Here is a 17,811-nt window from a genome sequence, read left to right as displayed (position 1 = left end):
CAGCCCGTGGGAGTCGCACATACAAGACTTTACAGGTGTCAAAAGATAATCGCTGCGTGGAGGTTTATATGAGTTCGGATAACGAGAGTCAGGAATGTGTTTCACGCCAGGTTTCGAGCACATATGCACCGTCGTGACCTTCAGAGGCCAAAGATGGTGTGCGCTAGCAGCAAATCATTGGAAACTGTGATATTTGATTCTTGCAGATGGAAGTCGTCTGACATCAGGACGTCTGCGTAAAGTGAGGATGTTGACGTACAAGCCATCCATCCAGATTCACAATTGATGCATGATTATCTTGAGGCCATAACATGTCCGCGAGAAAGCAGGTTTTCATGAAAAGTCGAAGATTTGGTTCTTTGTGGCGCCTCACGTTCCTGAGCATGTGTAAAGACGCCACTTTGGTTTTCGAAGCGCCGCGAACTCTGGACCACCATATTCTGTGTCTGCCTATGTCCTGCGGCGAGTGAGCCTGTTCGAGGTTGCGCGCAATGCCCACTAGAGCGCCGAGTCTTCGCGGTCTGGGATGGGCCCCTTTCGAAGAAGACTCTGTAGCATGTCAGCGATAGGCAAATGTCAGATACCCACGGCAGTGCAAGCGTCGTGTTGCTCGGGCTCATCGACTACCTGCTTTACGGTCTCGTTCGAGACTGCTGTCCACTTCGACGGAACGAGGCGGACACTTGCAGCATCCCTCGCAATATCTGCTCTCGGAAGCTAGTATTCCACACGTTTCGGCCTGTTCCATCCTTGGATGTCTATCCGTTGAGGAATGCAGTGCACGCTGCACTAACGTGTGTCCCTATGCCAACGTAGATAGATTTTCTCTCATCGAACACCCCAAGCGCCATTGCCTTCGCATAGTAGGCGCCAAAGTGCAGCTGGTGAACGCGATCGTCGCAGATGCTCGTTGCTCTACTTTTTCTTCTGAGGGCTCTACCCGTTGCCTATTACCTCGGTCTCCCTCGCCGAAGTGCTCTCTCAACTTGGCACGTGATAACTACACGGGCTGGAATCTCTGCTTGCTTATAACGAACTGACACTGCATGATATGTATGAAATGCAACGGTACCCGAGAAGAACTTTCCACGTGATGTATTCATGCCGAGGCCTCAGATGCCGACCGAGACAGAGCGGAAGCTTGAACGCTAGGTCCGGCGCATGTCTCAGAAACGCTAATGCTCCTATGCTATCGGAAAGACTCGTCAAGCTTTGGCCGAAGCCTGCTGACCACCAGTACAGGAGCTACACCTACGTCAAAATACAACGAAACGGTTCCACTGACACGGGCATATACACCACAGTTTTGGTTCTTTTTCTATTCTCATCAATACCAGGTTCGCCGGCTTACTCGGTGACTGCGACCGTTCCCTCTCTTTTCTCTTTGGTTTCAAAGGCGCCGGTATCTCTTTTCCCTCTGGCCCCTTTGTCAGCAGTCAAACGATGCTGACGGTAGCGTTCACACCCTGATCTCGCCGCCTCCCGATGCTTTCTTGGCATCCGAAGCATAGTTGAAGTTTGTAATCCACGCTTCGCTCGCCGCATTCGTATTCTTTGTGTACAGCGTCGGTGCTCCCGGCGCGGCAGTGATGTTAGGTTGCGGTCAGGTGTTCCCTTATGTCCGCCACACGTCCTTCTCGAGCGTCACGCTGCGGCTCGTGAACTCATGTTGCATCGCTCGGCAAACGGCCTTGGAGGGTATACATGGCCTGCCCCGACTCTCTGCCCTGTTGCCGCACGCTGTGACGCTCCCGACGATCACGGACCTCTGCTAAGCGATTCCCTAGAAAACCACCATGACTGCTGCAGGAGCAAGAGCAAAGCGTTCGATTCGATAACTCACCGTCCGCTTCGAGGCACGCTCCTCGTCTGCTGCCAACATACTCCACAACACGAGCCAATGACCGTGATGGACATCGACGAACCTTACCTTCTGGTGACCATCGTTCCTATAGATCCCACGAGCTTGACGCAATGCTGCGAACGCTTCCGTAACTAGAATCAGTTTCGCTGGCTCGCTCGCTCGCTCGCTTATCGGACCATTCCTTCATTTGCTCGGTTCCGCTGAGAAGAACATGATGTACGTGCGCCTAGAGCCTACGCCTTCAGGTTAGAGTCGGATACTTCGGATCTTAAGCCTTCCAATTGGCGTCGGTTGCCACCTGCGTGTCTGACCTCTCGTTACGTCTCATAGGAGCGCAGGTGTATGGGTTTGCTCTTCCTGGGTCCGGGCTGACGGGTGTCGTATTGCGGAGCAACTTCGCGTGGCCGCGCATCTGTGTTGCGTTTTGTTCCTACGCGTAGTCCATTTCTGTGCATGGGGTGTGGTCGAGCTCAGAGGGGCTCGTGAAGCGTCCCGGAAGCTTGCTGTTGATGGCGATCGAAATACCTATACCATCGGCCCTGATAGAAGCCAATAGGTCCACTCGTCGTTGTGAGAAACTTCTGCTCCTCATGTTTTGCATTTCTTTCGAAGCATTCTTACAATCCTTTCGCTTTTCTTCCTCCAGCGGTTCGTGCATTGTTTCAATCTTTGGAGAAATGGCGCCTACTTCGCTTTATGAACTCCATGTCGTTGATCAACCCCTCCTCTTCGTTGGTGCTTCAGTCCTCCATCAGTCGCATTTTCGCATCTGTCGCAGAGACACCCACTCCACAACGAAGCGAGACAGGCGCGCATCGCGGGGCTGATGTGAGCGTCAGCACGGTGCCCGTGGAAAAGCCGAGGGTCTGGTCCCTCTAGGGGCTCTGAGCCCCACGCCGAATGCAGAAGCAGCATCGCTTCTGAGGGCAAGCTGCTCATTGGCGGCAGGTCGATCTGCTCCCTGGCTTCTCCGCCTTCCAGGAGTATTCTTCAGAGGTCGATCTCTTTCTGTCTATCCTCTGAGCAGATGGGCTTCGACGAAGCGCCGGTCATGAAGAGCTCTGTCGTGCGGTACAGCCTAGTGACTGTGTCCTCTCCCGTTCGTCTCTGCATTATCGATTCCATCACGCGACCCTGTAGGTGAATGCCGGCTAGGTCCAGCGTGACCATGCATATTCTTCGCCCACGTGCTCCTTCTTGGAGGCCTGGCGGATATGAGACACGAAGCGAGCGACGCCCTTGGCATCGGCCAAACTGCATATCTGGGCATCGGCTGTGGCGCGTCGTGTGTGTGTGTACGCGAGGAGCTGGGGAGAGAAATGGCCATCAGTGCCGACTGTGCCACTACGAAATGCTTTTTTCGAGGTCCCCGATGCACTCGAGGTACACCGTCTTAAGTACGAGCTAAGCGCCGTGCCGGGCACATTGTGAAGGATCGCGTATTCTCGTACGCGGCCTCTGTGTTCCGGCGGGGAAAAAGTGCATTCCAAGGGATCCCGCAACGACCGCTGTATCGTAGACTAGCGATGTGCAGTGCTTTCCGTTCGAGCGAAAGCCCAGGCGGCGAGCTCCGTGCAGGAAGGCGTCCCGCCGGAGAATGAGCGAGCTCTCTTTGAGCGGTACGCACATTTTTTCGGAACGTTCCCGGATTCTTTTGTTGCAGTAATACTGTTGTTCCCCCGGCAAACCTGCTGTGCTTGAGTGTGTGTATCCATCGATAAACAAGCAATATGTATTTATTGTTTGGACCTTGTTCGTCTCTTTTCTATATGCCTCTTCGCAAAGCCGCCATTTTCCAGTGTCAAGGGCTTTTCCGGGAAGAGCTCCGACGAGCCTGTCGGCCTCAGGCGCGTCGCCGAGGGCATCGATCACTGGCTCGTGCCGAGGACGATCTGAGTCATCGATACCTGTATTTGCTTCACTGAACCTGTTCTTCGAAGCTCAAAAGACGTTATCGATCGGTGTAATCGAAGCAGAATAAGTAGTTTTGTGTGAGATGTCCCATTCTCTGTTCTATGCTATTTTCCGAACCGAAGAGCATTTGAGAAACACGGTGTTATCCGTGAATGTACCAGAGACAGAGGGAACACCCAGGCTTGATAATAAGATGCGGAATTTCGGTCCATCGAAGCTTCGCTCCTGAAAAGCGATTATGTACCTTTCCACTGGACGTAGATTGTGCGAGAACTGAAGTCCGAGTCGAAGATCCATTTCTATGGACACATAACAGACGAGAGTCTCTGGCATCATCCCCTGTGAAAGTCACCAGTCTTGTGTCGAATCTTATTTCTTCACTGGATAGAGAGTAGCATTTGTCATTCGAACGATACCGATTACCTGACGTGACAAATTTAGTGACTATACTGAGTGAGCTTGTAAATTAACCGTCAATGGGCGACGTCGAGATTTTTTATCTTCAATTCTGCTCCGCGAATTCCTGCATTCATGAGTTGCCTTGAAATAGAAACATTACAAACTTGAAGGAAACATTATTTAACCACACAACGCGAAAGGTAATGGAGAATATTGGAACCTTCTTTGTACGATTTTGATGATGATATCGGCTAAGTTGAAGTCTTGCTCCATTGCATCGCGAATCATTTTGATACCCGAGACGTAACGAATTCCAGCGGCATTGGTTAGATGTAGCTTTTCCAGAAAGACGACTGAGAACCCTAAAATCACGTTTGAAACTGTGTAGCTTTATTGCTGTCCCACCATTGTCGAGGCTGGATATCGGGCAACAAATTTCGAAAAACTTCGAAAAGCATGAACTGAATAGGCTGCTGAGTGTTTCAATGGAATCTGAAATAGGTTTAGGGGAAGTACATCAACAGAGCGCTCTCGAAATGCATCGGCACTGAGCGACGGTTGCCAACGAGATTGTTCGCGGATTTCGCAAAAGTGCAAACAGAGCAATTCGTCGAGCCGGTTTCTGCTTCGAACAGGTTTCCGCAGACAAGGTATGGAAACTCTCATAGTTACAGAACCAAGTTCGTTTTGGGAGCCGGGTACCAGTTCAAGCCGTGGAGACCTATCAGGTTCCAGTCTTTTGGGTCTGCCCTTGTCGCAAGGGGTATCTGTAGCGGCTGCACCAGCAACAGAAGGAATCTATGGTTTTTTGTCGGAGAAGGTCTTTCCCCACTTCGGACAGTCCACTTCCCCGCAGGCGACGGTATGCGCTCTAGTGTTTGGAGCGAAAGGTCGCTCGTCATGGGCAGAGCGCGTTATCCTGGACTATATGCTCTCGCAGTTTCCGAACTTTGGTCCTTTGGTTGTCGACTTTGTTGCTGTCGCACTCTACAACACCGATAGCGACACGCCTATTCAAAAGGATCTCATTGCAGAAACCATGAAACGTTCAATGAATCTATTGCAGCGGGAAACTGGTGCAGTAGAGCTCAACTCGATTCTCGACGGTCTATCTCTGGTGTCTCAGTCCAAAGAGCACCTCGAAGCGGACTGCTTCGTTTATCAGCTTGTTGTGGAGGGAGCCAATGATTCTCCGCCGTCTGTATTTACCCTGATATGTGTACCACCTGCAAGAGTGGAGGTCGTGCGAAGAATCATCCTCTGGCACGAACTATCATGCAAACGAGGGCAACCGGCCTCGCCACCTGGAGCAGGCCTTCGAAAAGTCGTCTGGGCGGCCTCGGCCCTGTACAATATCCTTTTGATCGATGACCTTACTGGGAAGATTCTGCTTCCATTTGTTGCAGCAGTTGCTCGACGAATGCGATGCTCGGAGCGACAATCTAACAAAAGTTCGTGAAAGCCTCTCTGAGGATTTGCGCTCAGCAGGCTCGCACGAGTCGCATTTTGCGAGACACTAGCTGAGCTGTTGCTTTGAGGCTCCTCCACATCGATGAACAACGGATGATGTTGCGATTTAGAGGTGTCAAGGTCGACGAGCGAACGACCCGCATTTATCTCTTCCACAGGAATGAACAGATCTGCGATTAGGATCCAGTCTGTGGTGCGTACAATTCTCGAGCCAGATGCGTTGTCAGGAATCCACGAATTTCGTCTATGTACATCTCAGAATAATCGAGGTCGTCAGGAATTTTTTGAACTTCGAAATATTTTCGTTCGCCGAATCCGCTGGTGTCAGGAAGCCTGGCATACAGCTGCGAAAGCCGTCGCTAACGCAGGCACGGCGTTGACGACAGGGCTCGCTCAACTTTGCCCATCTTATTGAGTAATCCTACACCATAATCACTCATCAGTTGCCTACGAAAGTCTTTCCCGATCTAGATAAGCGGCACTCCAGCCTATTCCGAACTGATACACCGTTCCATACCAGTGTCTTGCTCCAGGCGGAAATCCACGATCCTCGATCCCGGCTACTGATTTGTTCTGCATCGGGAGTCCTCAGCGCTCCAGCACAATGCCTACGCTGAGAAGCGAACGATTCTTCCCCGACAACCCGCTCGATGCAAAGCCGCTGAGCGCTCCGGAGGCACGTGACATTTCCGAACGTTGAGCGGGACGTTCAAGTCTCGCTGCAGAAAGCGCCTGCGCACAAGCTTGCTGGTAGAATCGCACTATACAAAGCCGCTCGCCTTCGAATGCACCGGTATCTGAGGTTTGGTCACCCTGCCGTACACCATCTCATACAGCTGTCTGCGCTTCACTCGCTTCTTCTCAATCGGTTTCAGCGCACACCCGTGTCCGCAAGGAGTGTTTGTCGTCCCGAACTCACCGATGGGATTCCTGAAGAGTCGATTCCTGCACTTGTCGTGCGCTCGCATTCGACGAGCAAGAGTGGAGCCACTGCACGCCGCAACACATCAAGAACCCTACGCTGCCTTCGAACGAAGCGACTTGTCGGTCATTTCCTTCTCCAATATATGGAAGTGGACGGTCAATGGACGTTTCTTGTCTCCGTGCAACCGAAAAAGTTGGCGACCTCAGCGCGGCCTCGGGTACGCCTGCCAGAGACGCCTTCCGCACGAGCCATTCAGACGCTCACGCAATCTTCGGCTGAAGCGTTCGAAGGACCACCTCTGCTCCGCACGGTATTCAGGGCGTCTATCTGGGTCCTGCCGCGTCCATTCCATCTGTCGGTATGCCTTCTGACACCTGTCATGCGCGACCCTCAATAAGACGGAGCTCTGGAAACATTTAGCTTCTCCAGCTGCTTTCAGTTCAGGCCCTTGGCTTCGTCGTCCTGACCTGGGAGCACGGCGACAGCTATGACGTCCTGCAACCCGGGACCTACACCCGCCGCGAAATTTTAGATTTCATCGACGATGAGCGATTGAAACGAGCCTCTTTGCGGGACTCGGGTATCGACTGAACAGAGTGCAACCAGAGGGATATTCCGTCGGTCTGCACTGCACCTGTCCAGTTCCTTCCTTGGACTCTGCGTCAAGAAACAACCTTGAACGGCCCCCGCCAATGCTCTTCGTAAAGATGCTCGAGTGCTTCATATGTGCTCGCAAAGACCAGTTGTAGCTCATTGAGCAGGTAGTACAGTATAGGATAGGACGGGGCAGTGCGGTCAAGTGCAGCACAGCACAGCACAGCACAGCACAGCACAGCACAGCACAGCACAGCACAGCACAGCACAGTGCAGTCCAGTGCAGTGCAGTCCAGTCCAGTCCAGTACACTGCAGTGCAGTACAGAGGAGTACAGAGCAGTACAGTGCAGTGCAGTACAGAGCAGTGCAGTACAGAGCAGTACAGTACAGTGCAGTACAGTGCAGTGCAGTCCAGTGCAGTCCAGTACACTGCAGTGCAGTACAGTACAGTAATATCGTGGCCCTAGAAGTCGCGTGCATGGACCGCGTCCAAGAAGCGCTTGAGTAGGCCAGGGAGTTCGGACTCGGCCAGGGAGGGTGCTCTACAGTGGAGGTTTTGTTCAGGAAACCGAAGTAGCGCAACATGCAAGCATGGCAGGCGTCGCGCTTCAAACATACTCAGGAACGACGTTCGGCGGTCCAATAGCCCTCAGCAGCACCATAAACTTGAACGATCTGAAGCGCCCACCGCTCTTGCTGCGGCATCTTCTCGAAACTCGCTGCCATCTCGCGCTCCTCCGTAGCCTCCAGCTCGTCACTTGCCTCCATGGGCACCCCTATGAACCCCTTCCATCAGTGCTCACGCTCCGGACCACTGGTGTGAGTGCACAAGCGTACAACGCTGACTGGGTATGCCCGGTGAGGTGCTCAACAATGACCCGCCAAGGAACTTGAATTTTTGGTGGTTCATTTCATCTGTGGCACCTGCGTTGTAGACGTTCCTGTTGCCGACGCGGCGCGCCGACGAGTCATCGTACGCTCAGAGGCATTCATACAAGTCCCTGATTCTTCGATCAGGCCGTGCTGCATCCACCGTCGCGAGCATCAGCTGCGTTGCCGGTCGAAGATTTACTTGGCAAAATCCAGAGGAGCCTGGAGCGCGGGGAGCTCTGCGTCCAGCACTCACGCGAACATGTGTTTGACGACGGGCGCCTCGGCGAGAGAAGCCCGTGGAGACTTCCTCGAGTGAGAAGCCTCGAAATCCCGAATGGTGTCCTGAACCCCACATCTTGGAGGCTTGCCCCCATTGATGTGTTTCCGTAGAGAGGCTTCGGCAACTGTTTCTCGCTGATATGTCTGCCCCGGCCGCTTTCCCTTCTGGTTCTTCTTCGTCCTCTTTCTGGGAGGATCATTCACTTCCTGTTTGTCCGGCATTTTCCTGTCTTTCTCCGTCGCCCCGTCGTCTCGCTGGCGGAGTAGTGTGGATGTTGTCGCTATAATCCAAATCCTTTTTTCCTGGGACTCAGGCACACGGTGCGGACGACGGCGCTGACATTCGTGCTTTTCTGTGTACGCAAGCAACCACGATTGCTCAAGTGCCTCATTACAGACTTCTCCGTGGCGAGTACGCTCGCGGCACGGAGCGCGCCTCTGCGCTCCCTCAGCAGAAAGAGCGCAGGAGGAACGCAGCAATTCAGGCCCAGTGAAAGTACAGGACCTGTTCTCGAAGACGTACTCGTTGAAGAATAATTTTACGGATGCGAATGACTCGTCTATAGGTGAGTGAGCACAGAGATGGTGTCTGATAACAGACAAGATGCATTCGACGCATTGAACCAGGAAGAATAGTCTGACGTGAAGGGCGGCTCAGCGCTAGTTCCACCTGCGTACTCTTTGACAGCGTCTAAGACACGGAAAGCGAAGTCTACGAAGAACAGCATAGAATGACATGGTGGAGGAGAAGCCGCGAAGCGTTCCTCGACGAAGGCTAAGGCGTTGACCAATCCTGTCCGAATCGCGATACGTAGGCGACCACAGGATAGCACCGTCGCTAGGGCCGATATTGTCATCATGCTCTCTTGTCTCTGCTGCACGAACAGCGGTTTGACCCTGCTCGAGTCGCCGTGCACATGTCTACCATTTGTCGGGCATAAGGTTCAGGATATCGAGACGAACATCCGTCGAGTGCGAGGCCTTCGCGCTCCAGTGCGAAACGAGGGGTGCTTCATTCAATGCGCGACGGTCTCCCGAAGAAGCATGTTCGTTTTGCTCTTGCATCCGGGCGTATTTTTCTCCGCCTGTATCACCGATGGGGAAACTGCGCATGCTGTGACTTCTTTGGTGGTATCTCACCGAGAACGTATGGGGAGGAACGGATTGACGAGGCGACCGTCGCGTCCAGCGGGTTTGATAAGTTCTGTTGTGGAAGCACAACGTTCAGGATAAGCAATACGTGAAGGGCGGGGATGTATCCGCCTGCTGACCGACGAATAACAGGCTGGAAGAAGCAAGCTCGTTTTCCGGGGAAGCTAGCAGTGACGAAATCTAATGTTTTCGGGACCTTTCTCCGATCTAAAATATACATTTCTTTTGATGAGTACTTGTGACAAATGGAACAAGAAGGAAAGTGCGAGCTGATGCACTTGTTCCGGGATTCACTGCTCAGAGTATAACGGACGCAGGTCTCGAAGGGACGCTTGCAAATGCAACGCCAAGCAAGGCTGCCTTCGTATGGTGCCAGTGTCGTAGCTGCTGCTGCCACAGCCTCCAGTGCTGCACCAAGGGGATGTGCGGTGCGCTCGGCAGCAGTGCAATCTCTAACGCTGAATCAATCTAACTTCTATTCCTATCGTGAAAAATGCCTTGAGCATTGTAGGGCGTGGAAGCGGCCTTCAGAGAACGGCGTAGTCGCTGCCAGACTGCAGATTTGTGGCACCTGTGTGTAAGGTGCATCCGTGGTCAGAAATGCTATTATACGAAGCACTATCACAAAGGGGGCGGCTCTCGCCTTTGTGGAAACCGTCAATAAGAGCTTCGCCGACTGCATCTGGTCTCATGCAGCGGGCTTAGAATATCAGAACTGAACGCACTTGCGTTCCTCAGCTACACTTGACGTTGAGTTCTTCCGCCCATTTACTGCCAATGCATGCTCAAGTTCGTACGGAAGAAACAGACTTTGGGATCCGTCCTGTTTCCGAGTTTATTCCGGATGAACCAGACCTGCAAGTCCGCATTATGGTATTCAGGAAAACGAGAGAAAGAGCCTCTGTCTCCAGTGCAATTCTGCAAACCTTGTGCAAATGTGTCTTCCGGAGAATAGTTTCCCGAGTCTCTGGCTAGGCATAAGATGCCGAGATGAACTGGAAGCTCCTTTGTCATATTTGTAAAGAAAACGCTGGCGCCCTATGTGTATTGCATTGAATTCTTCTTTGAATGGTGAGCCTGCACAAGATCCATCTCATATTGCCTCGATTCTTCGCAGCACGATTCGCTAAATGGTATATATGTTCGAGATACGCCATGTTTATAAGCGTCACCTAGAAGCGTTTCATCGTGCTCGGCTCAACGACGCATCAATGATCCAACCAGAGAACCACAGGAATATCTATCGCGCGGTCTAAGGCGCTGGAACGCGTTGGAGAGAAACGGAATGTCCCATGAAATTGGGGCCTCGCCAGACTCACTGGACTAATCCTGACGCATCCTCATATAACCCCACGCTAAGCGTGGCTGAAACGCATCGTCGGTTCTCGTACGGAGGCACGACTCTAGACGCGTGACCACTCTCCGAGCGACTGAGTGATTCACGCACAGCTTGAAGCAGCACGACAGCCTTGAAAACAATCTTCGTTGTGAATGCATTTGTGTAAGATTATCCTAAATCCTTCGCAGAGGATTCGGTTCAGTTCACTGCGGTACGTTTGTGGCGTTTGTTCCGACAACGGCTCCCAGCGGCAGCATCGATTCATGGTCGTTTGACGTAGCCATCGCAACAGGATGCGTTGAGCTGGTTTCTCTCGCAGCGAACTTCTCAGATCATCCTCACCGATGCGGTTAAGGGCTAGGCGTAATGCAGTGCAGATATTCCGTTTCACAGTTTCAGGGCCGTTAATGGAGAGATCAAGGAATACTGACTGCATCTGGGAGGCGAAAATGGAAATAAACCGTCGGAGGATTCGAGGATGGCTTGCGGTTTTGCATTTCGAGAAAAAGACAGCAGCGTCCGGTGCCTCCGATGGGATAGACCGCGGCATCCGTAGTAGAACTTGGGCACTCTGCAGATCGAAAATCATGCCACACCATTCGATACGGGGTTTCCTACCGCCTGCGACGCATTTTCGAGTCTTCCCGGGAGATGGCATCACGCCAAGCGCTTTTGAGCACTGCTGAACCCTGTTGCAAAACGCACGGAAGATGGAAACTTCACTCGTTACGAAAAACACATCATCTACGTAACGCATCAATAAGGAAGGCGGATCCTTTGTACTATTAACGCGAAGGAAATCCTTCAGACATTTTCGCTCAAAGCATCCGAGGTGAAAATCGCATAGGATGCTCGATATTGGTAAACCTTGGGGAATGCCCCGGCGCTGGATTAACGCTGAAGAATGATCGCCAAAATGAACTTGATTGCTTCCGATAATTCGACGTAAATGCGAAATGATATCGGCGGTATGCAGCGAACAAATCACGCCCTCGTCGGCAATAATTTTGCTGCGGGCTGACTGCAAGTACTGCAGAGCAAAAGCGTCGTAACCTCTAGTGACATCAGCAATAGGGCAGGCAAACCACTTTCGTTGTGGAAATCGAAATTGTTTGTCTGTGACAATGAACCTTCGAAGCGCGTAGGCCTCTGAGTGAAAGAAATCCGAAAGCTCTCGCCAGAGAAAACGCTTCAAAGGTATAGAATCGAAAGCCTGGCGGATATCGAAGCATAGTGCAAAAAGAGGCGGTCGCCCAAACCGTCGCCATCTCTGGACGAAGGCGGCCCAACGCTGGTGCATTTCAGTTAGAGAACGAATGCTCGCGCCGAACGCCTCAGGTCGAGACAAGCGCTCGTACAGGCAAACAGCGTGTATTAGGGTTGTCTCCTTCCCCTGTGTGTCAGGGCTCATTTTTTGAACAAGTCGAAAGCTGTTCGCTTTCGGCAAAATACGAACACTTGTCCAGTGACCAGTTCGCTTACCGAGATTCTTCCGCATGCGTTCAAAGTCGCCACTGCGTACAAGGTGAGCAATGGCTTGCGTGCGGAAAACGAAGAGCGAGTCTCGACGTAATATCAATCTCCGCATCTCAGCGCGATCGGCTGCGCTGAGAACAAAACATTCATCGAAGACGTGTATGACGATGGCGTTGAAAAGAAAGCTGAAAATATGCTGAATGTGCAGCGGATGGTTGCGGCATACTCCAGCGTCGCCAAAAGACATAGGCTGATGCTGCTGAAATTGTACCGTTTCCATCAGCTGAGCGACATGAAGTCGTACATCGTAAGGCGTGGAAGATATTTTGCTCAGAAGGAAGGAGGATATCGCCTTCCGTACCCAGATTTCAAATGTAAAGGACTCAAACACACAAGTGGGAACAATCGATCTGAATATCGCAAAGAGGAAATGGAAAACAGAGCGGCGTGAAGAGGCATATTTTTTCATAACTGGTTGAGACTGGTCCACAGTGGTTGCTTTCGATGGGCAGTAATGGTTGAGCATTCCCTTCAGAGGAATATCCCACGCTCGCACCAGTATGCAGCGAAAAGCGTCAAGGAAACGAATACAGGAGGAGCAGCGAAGAGGGAGACACACCCCTCCATGATACTCTTCGCGTGAGCACAGCCCTGCCGCAGCGAGCGCAAGCAAACGTTTGGCGTTAGATTTTGAGGGATGCATGGCAAGATACGGGTTCCTTGTCGTTATGCCGTAGGGGCCGAGCGCGATGCTTTTCGTCGAAATCGGGAGAGCATGTGCCTTGGATGTTTCAATGCGTGCTTTCGTTGGACATTCAGTTCTATGCGGATCTGCGTTGATATGCAGTCTGTGACTAGCGCCGCGCATATCGCATGGGATTTCACGATGAGTCTGGGGTGCTTTCGCTGACTTCGCAGAGAGCCTTTCTAGTCCGACCCGTCCGCTCAGTTGTATGTAACAGGAGGGACCAACTCTTTCCAGCAAGACGAAGTCGGTGATCAGCCGGAGAGCGACGCAGTCGCCCAGTGCACGCGTGAGCGCTACCCATTCTGGAGCCAGAAGTCTTGCAACTGATGCGTTCGGCCCAGCATAGCGGGAGTCCGAGTGACCTCGGATCAATACGTACCGATCGTCACCGCGAAGAAGATCAAGAGCAGTTCTGAGTAGCTCCTCTTGAGACCTTGACACTGGCACATCAGCTTCCATCAGCGTATTCAGAGCAGGTCGCCAGCGCAAGCGCTCACGGTGCTGAGGATCCTGGCCTACGCGAATTCCATCTATCCAGTCGAGAAGCGAACGAGCTGACGTGATAGGCCGGTCACCGAGATGCCAATCTTGCAAAGGGCATCCCACACTTTGAAAGTAGTTCAAAATGTGAGACCTCCAGTAAGCTCTCGAGTCACAGAGCGAGGCTCCAGGTTCTGGCGGGTACGTTGCCGCTAGCCACTCTGGAAGAGGCTTTCCGAACATGTGGTCAACGATAGTCCGTTACGAGGCCCTACGCGAGAGAAGTGAGAGCAGCTTACCATCGAGAATTTCCCAAACAACGAGACGACAATAACTGCTCACGCGAAAGATGAAAGTTCCGCCTGCAGAAGTATGTCGGTTGCCGCGGCACAAGGCAAGGAGAACGTCAACAAAGCATTGCGTACAAAATATTCTAATGGCGAGACCGGAACCGCGTTTGGCCGTCGGCCACCTGGCGAGGACCACTTCCGCGCATGGAGCGAGCCATCAGGGATAGTACACATGGCATCTGATGGATCGCTGAAACGTTCTGACCATGTTTCGGCACGAGAGGACTTGTCTAGGCTCCATTCTACTTGGTGGTGTCTGGAACGGTATCGTGCTCAATTCCCTGACCTCCAGTTCTCCGAGCAAGCTCAATCGCGGAATTACTGGTCAGCCCCAGATTCTGCACATCAAAGAGTACAGCATTTCTGAGAGCGCGACTTTATAGAAATAAAAAAAATTCATTTAGTCGGGTAAAAGATTCGTCATGAACACCGTGGGAAATTATCTTTTTCAAGTGCAGCACGCCACTCTGAAAGAGTTCCGAAAAGCGCAGAATGCCATCTCTTTGGGGTGCATCATTGCCGCCTCGCTGGGGCTCACACCTGATGCGGGTGCAGCGCACATATGCCTTTCCAAGAGAGAAAACCAGTCTGCTGATCGTTGTTTCCTCTTCGCTGCAATCGCATCGATTGAAGAGAAATTAAGGCAGATCGCCCAGCTGATCGGCGACGCGAATAAGTGCACAAGCAGCAGCGAGCACACTCTGCTGCAGAAAGATGTGCATGGCATCCATGAAACACGATGCTACTATAACATAGTTAAGGTGCAGCGCATCGAACGCAAGAGCAACAAGGGATAGAAGCCCGGAAGTCATTGAACTTCTGGAGTAGGCTTCCAATTGGCTGCGAAGGACTTTGCGACTCAGCATCGAAGCATGCGGAAAGTCATCCGATTTAGCTCTCTTGAGCAGCGCCGGACACAAAGGGCTCAAGAGTTTGCGAAGTTTCTATTTGGCCTCTGGTTTACGTATTGCTGAAAGCCGTAAGCGTATGGTACACGTTGCCAGCTTGCTGTACATGGACAGGTCGTCAAGGAACTCGGAGTACGAAGTGGACTTTGTCAGTCTTTTGGCCCATAGCTTGCGAAAACTTCAAAGAACGGCAGCAACTTAGAATCCTCCGAGCATCAGCATGACGGTAGTCGCTTTCACTGTCATGATCGCCAAAATAGATGACTGCCAGCAGTGTTCTTATACGAAAATATCTTAGTCCGTTACTTCAGGTATGTTCACGACGGGGCGAAGTACGCCTCTGCTCAAACCGTGACGGCATATGCCAGCAAACATGAACATGGCGAAATGGATACGAATCTTGGCACTCCGGCTCTTGAAGCTAAATAGACGGCAAACAATTGTACTTGAAAACAAATACGAATGAGAGGAAAATAGAGGGCGAGCGCCCGACCCCAGAGTATAGCATCGGACAGCTTTCCTTTCGCCAGCTGTAACTACTGAAGCGAGTTCTTTTCTTTTTCAAGGTCAGCGCTTCTAGGTGGCGAGAGAATACCTGATACTGTGCGCGTGTCACAACCAGCGTGTGCGGCCACGAGCAGCGCTCGTAGCTCGGCCCGGTGCTCTGGCGAGCCAAAGCCCAGAAGAAATCTTTGTCCCGGGCTCTGCGTTTGTATGGTGTCCTTCTGGTCCTCTGTTTCCGGTCCTTTCTCTGTAGTTTCACATAGACTTCCTTCCCAGTCATATGCGCACTGCTCAATTTCCGTTAGTCGTAGAACCGCTAGAGCACCGAGGGGGAAGGCTGCTGTACACGCGTCCGGACCGCTTTCGCTCTTAGTATTTCCGAGATCGCCATCCAAGACGTTTTGTTTCGACATGTTTTCAAAAACGAACGCACTTCAGTGCATAGAAAAACCTTGGCGGCACAAGATGGCATTCGTTACAGAGAAAATAATCATCCATGTTTCATTCATCGCTTTCGCGTCGCGCACGTGCTGCCACTGTCAAAATCTGCGCGCGCTCGAGCAACCCCGTAAACAATGCACTGAAATGCATTGGCCCGCCGGTGGATTGTTTTGCAAACGAGCGCCAACGCATATGCAATCGCGTTCGATACGCGCGCCTCAGGGAGATGCTCGACATCCCCTCCCGTCGCTCGTGGCATCTGTGAAGCTCGGAAAAAAAGTCATTTTCAGGGAAACGGACGCTTCTTCCATGGATCCCTGTTTAGCTCGCCAGCTCCAAAGCAGCGAAACACTTTCACGACTTGACGACACGGTTCAGGGCCGTGCTCGCAGTTAACCAGGTAAACTGTGTAGTCGAGCAGTGAGTGAGAAGGTTCGTCACTTAGTGCGAAACTCACTTCCTCAGCGCTGCTCCGCTGTTTGTTCTTATTGCCTGGAGGGCTATGAAGCGTTCCTTGACTAGGCATACAAACTTTTTTTGATCCCAAAGTAGCATAGCTGTTATGTAATTCAGTTCCCTGAGAATTTGCCACACTATAAGAAAAATCGACTTAGCTTGAGCTGCCGCTGAGAATGGGCTGTATATTGCTTCCAACCCGAGAAACCCGAACAAAAGCAGGCGACAACAAGCGAATAGTCTCCCCGAGAGATATCGTAGCTGTTAAAACTATTTGTCAAACACGCGCGGCATGGGACTCTGAACCCGAGCTCTTATTGAAGAAATTCGAAACATTTCTTCAGTTATTGCAGAGAGGACGATATCTCTAACCGTAAAAATCCCATGAAGGATTTTCCACATGTAGCATGCATGCCGCAGTACACAGCAAGAACAAACATATCGTCAATAAGGTTCGTATATCACTTTCTAGTTCGAATCGATTGTAGCTATGATGAACATAGTTCTGGGTTCGGCGGTTTCAGTGGGTGCAGGCTCGGAATAACGACTTCTCTGGCATGTAAGAACCTGCTCTTTGGATGCCAGGTGCAAGACACGCTCCTTGCCTAACGCGGATTACGAGGGAGCGTTTTGCAAAAAATTCATCTCAACGGAAATAGTCGTGAAATGACGTACTATAAACACTCCGCGTATGCCTCGCTATAAATACCAATTAATAGTTCTATCAAATGGCTAATAGGTATTTAATATCTATTGAACGCTGCGCGATAAACATTGGAATTAAAGATGGGTTTCGAATCAGGCGGATGTAGACCGGTAGCGTGTTCATCAGTCACGTCGAAGATCATAACGAGAGGGAGATACTTTAGCATGTGAAAAATTTATATATGTGGCTATCCTGACACCCGGCGTGTGTAACAAATTCATTCGTTCATACACGTCGAAAAAAGATGAGGCAGGTTTTGGTTTTCCAACAAAAACAAGGGTTCTCGCTATGGCGATAAATTCGATTTCTGAATGCAATTCATCAGTGCGCCGCGTGCGGATTCGCACAAGCGATTTCAATTTAAACGCAGTCGCGTGGAGTTATATGGAGAGCGTTGCTGCAGTCAGGGAGCACGGCCCAGATACTCCACAATACTGTTTTCCGTCTGCATTGCTTCGCAAAGTACAAGTCGACACATAGCTTCGCTGAGCATATAGGCCATATCGTTATCCCCTTCTCGAGAAACTGAGGAGAAAAAGTCTCTTATTCGGAGCCGTGGGTCAGGAAATCCTGTGCGCAGTGGGTTAAATGAGTTCCCCCGTGACGGATTACTGTACCGCCTCGCTCAGGGTCTAGTGCTTTCTGGAGCGAACGCGAGTCATCGAGGATATCGTTTTCGAAGCTCACAATAAGCGTTTGACGAACTTTGTATAGTGTGCGAATTGCCTCCATGACCTCGATAGGATCAGGGTTGAATGCAAAAGCTCCATCAGCGACCTCAGCAAATAAAGGTGGAATCTGCTGCGCAAGCGCCCTTGACTGTCGCACCAAGGCGAAAAGCTCACTATCCCGAGAACCAGGGAACACATCATCTGTAACAGTGTCGAACAGAGTGTCAGAGGTCTCAGGCCCATCGATAACGAGTCGCTGGA

General features: G+C 51.5%; 1 protein-coding gene and 1 non-coding gene across 2 annotated transcripts; both read right to left on the bottom strand.

Moving 5' to 3' along the window:
• Positions 1-5,368: 5,368 nt before the first annotated feature.
• On the bottom strand, positions 5,369-7,729 carry CYME_CMD111T. The gene has a single exon (XR_002461232.1). It is a non-coding gene; the product is annotated as a hypothetical transcript (transcript).
• Positions 7,730-10,910: 3,181 nt separating this feature from the next.
• Positions 10,911-13,757, bottom strand: CYME_CMD110C (probable telomerase reverse transcriptase; the record flags this gene model as incomplete). The annotated part of the gene is made up of 1 exon (XM_005535413.1): positions 10,911-13,757. The coding sequence occupies one exon, from the start codon at positions 13,755-13,757 to the stop codon at positions 10,911-10,913; it is 2,847 nt and encodes a 948-aa protein (XP_005535470.1).
• Between the last annotated feature and the right edge of the window lie 4,054 nt (positions 13,758-17,811).

This window comes from Cyanidioschyzon merolae, chromosome 4 (assembly GCF_000091205.1).
Source record: "Cyanidioschyzon merolae strain 10D DNA, chromosome 4, complete genome".
In the NCBI taxonomy this organism is placed as follows: Eukaryota; Rhodophyta; class Bangiophyceae; order Cyanidiales; family Cyanidiaceae; genus Cyanidioschyzon; species Cyanidioschyzon merolae.
The sequence above is the reverse complement of the archived record's forward strand: the minus strand, read 5'-3'. Positions and strand labels throughout refer to the sequence as shown.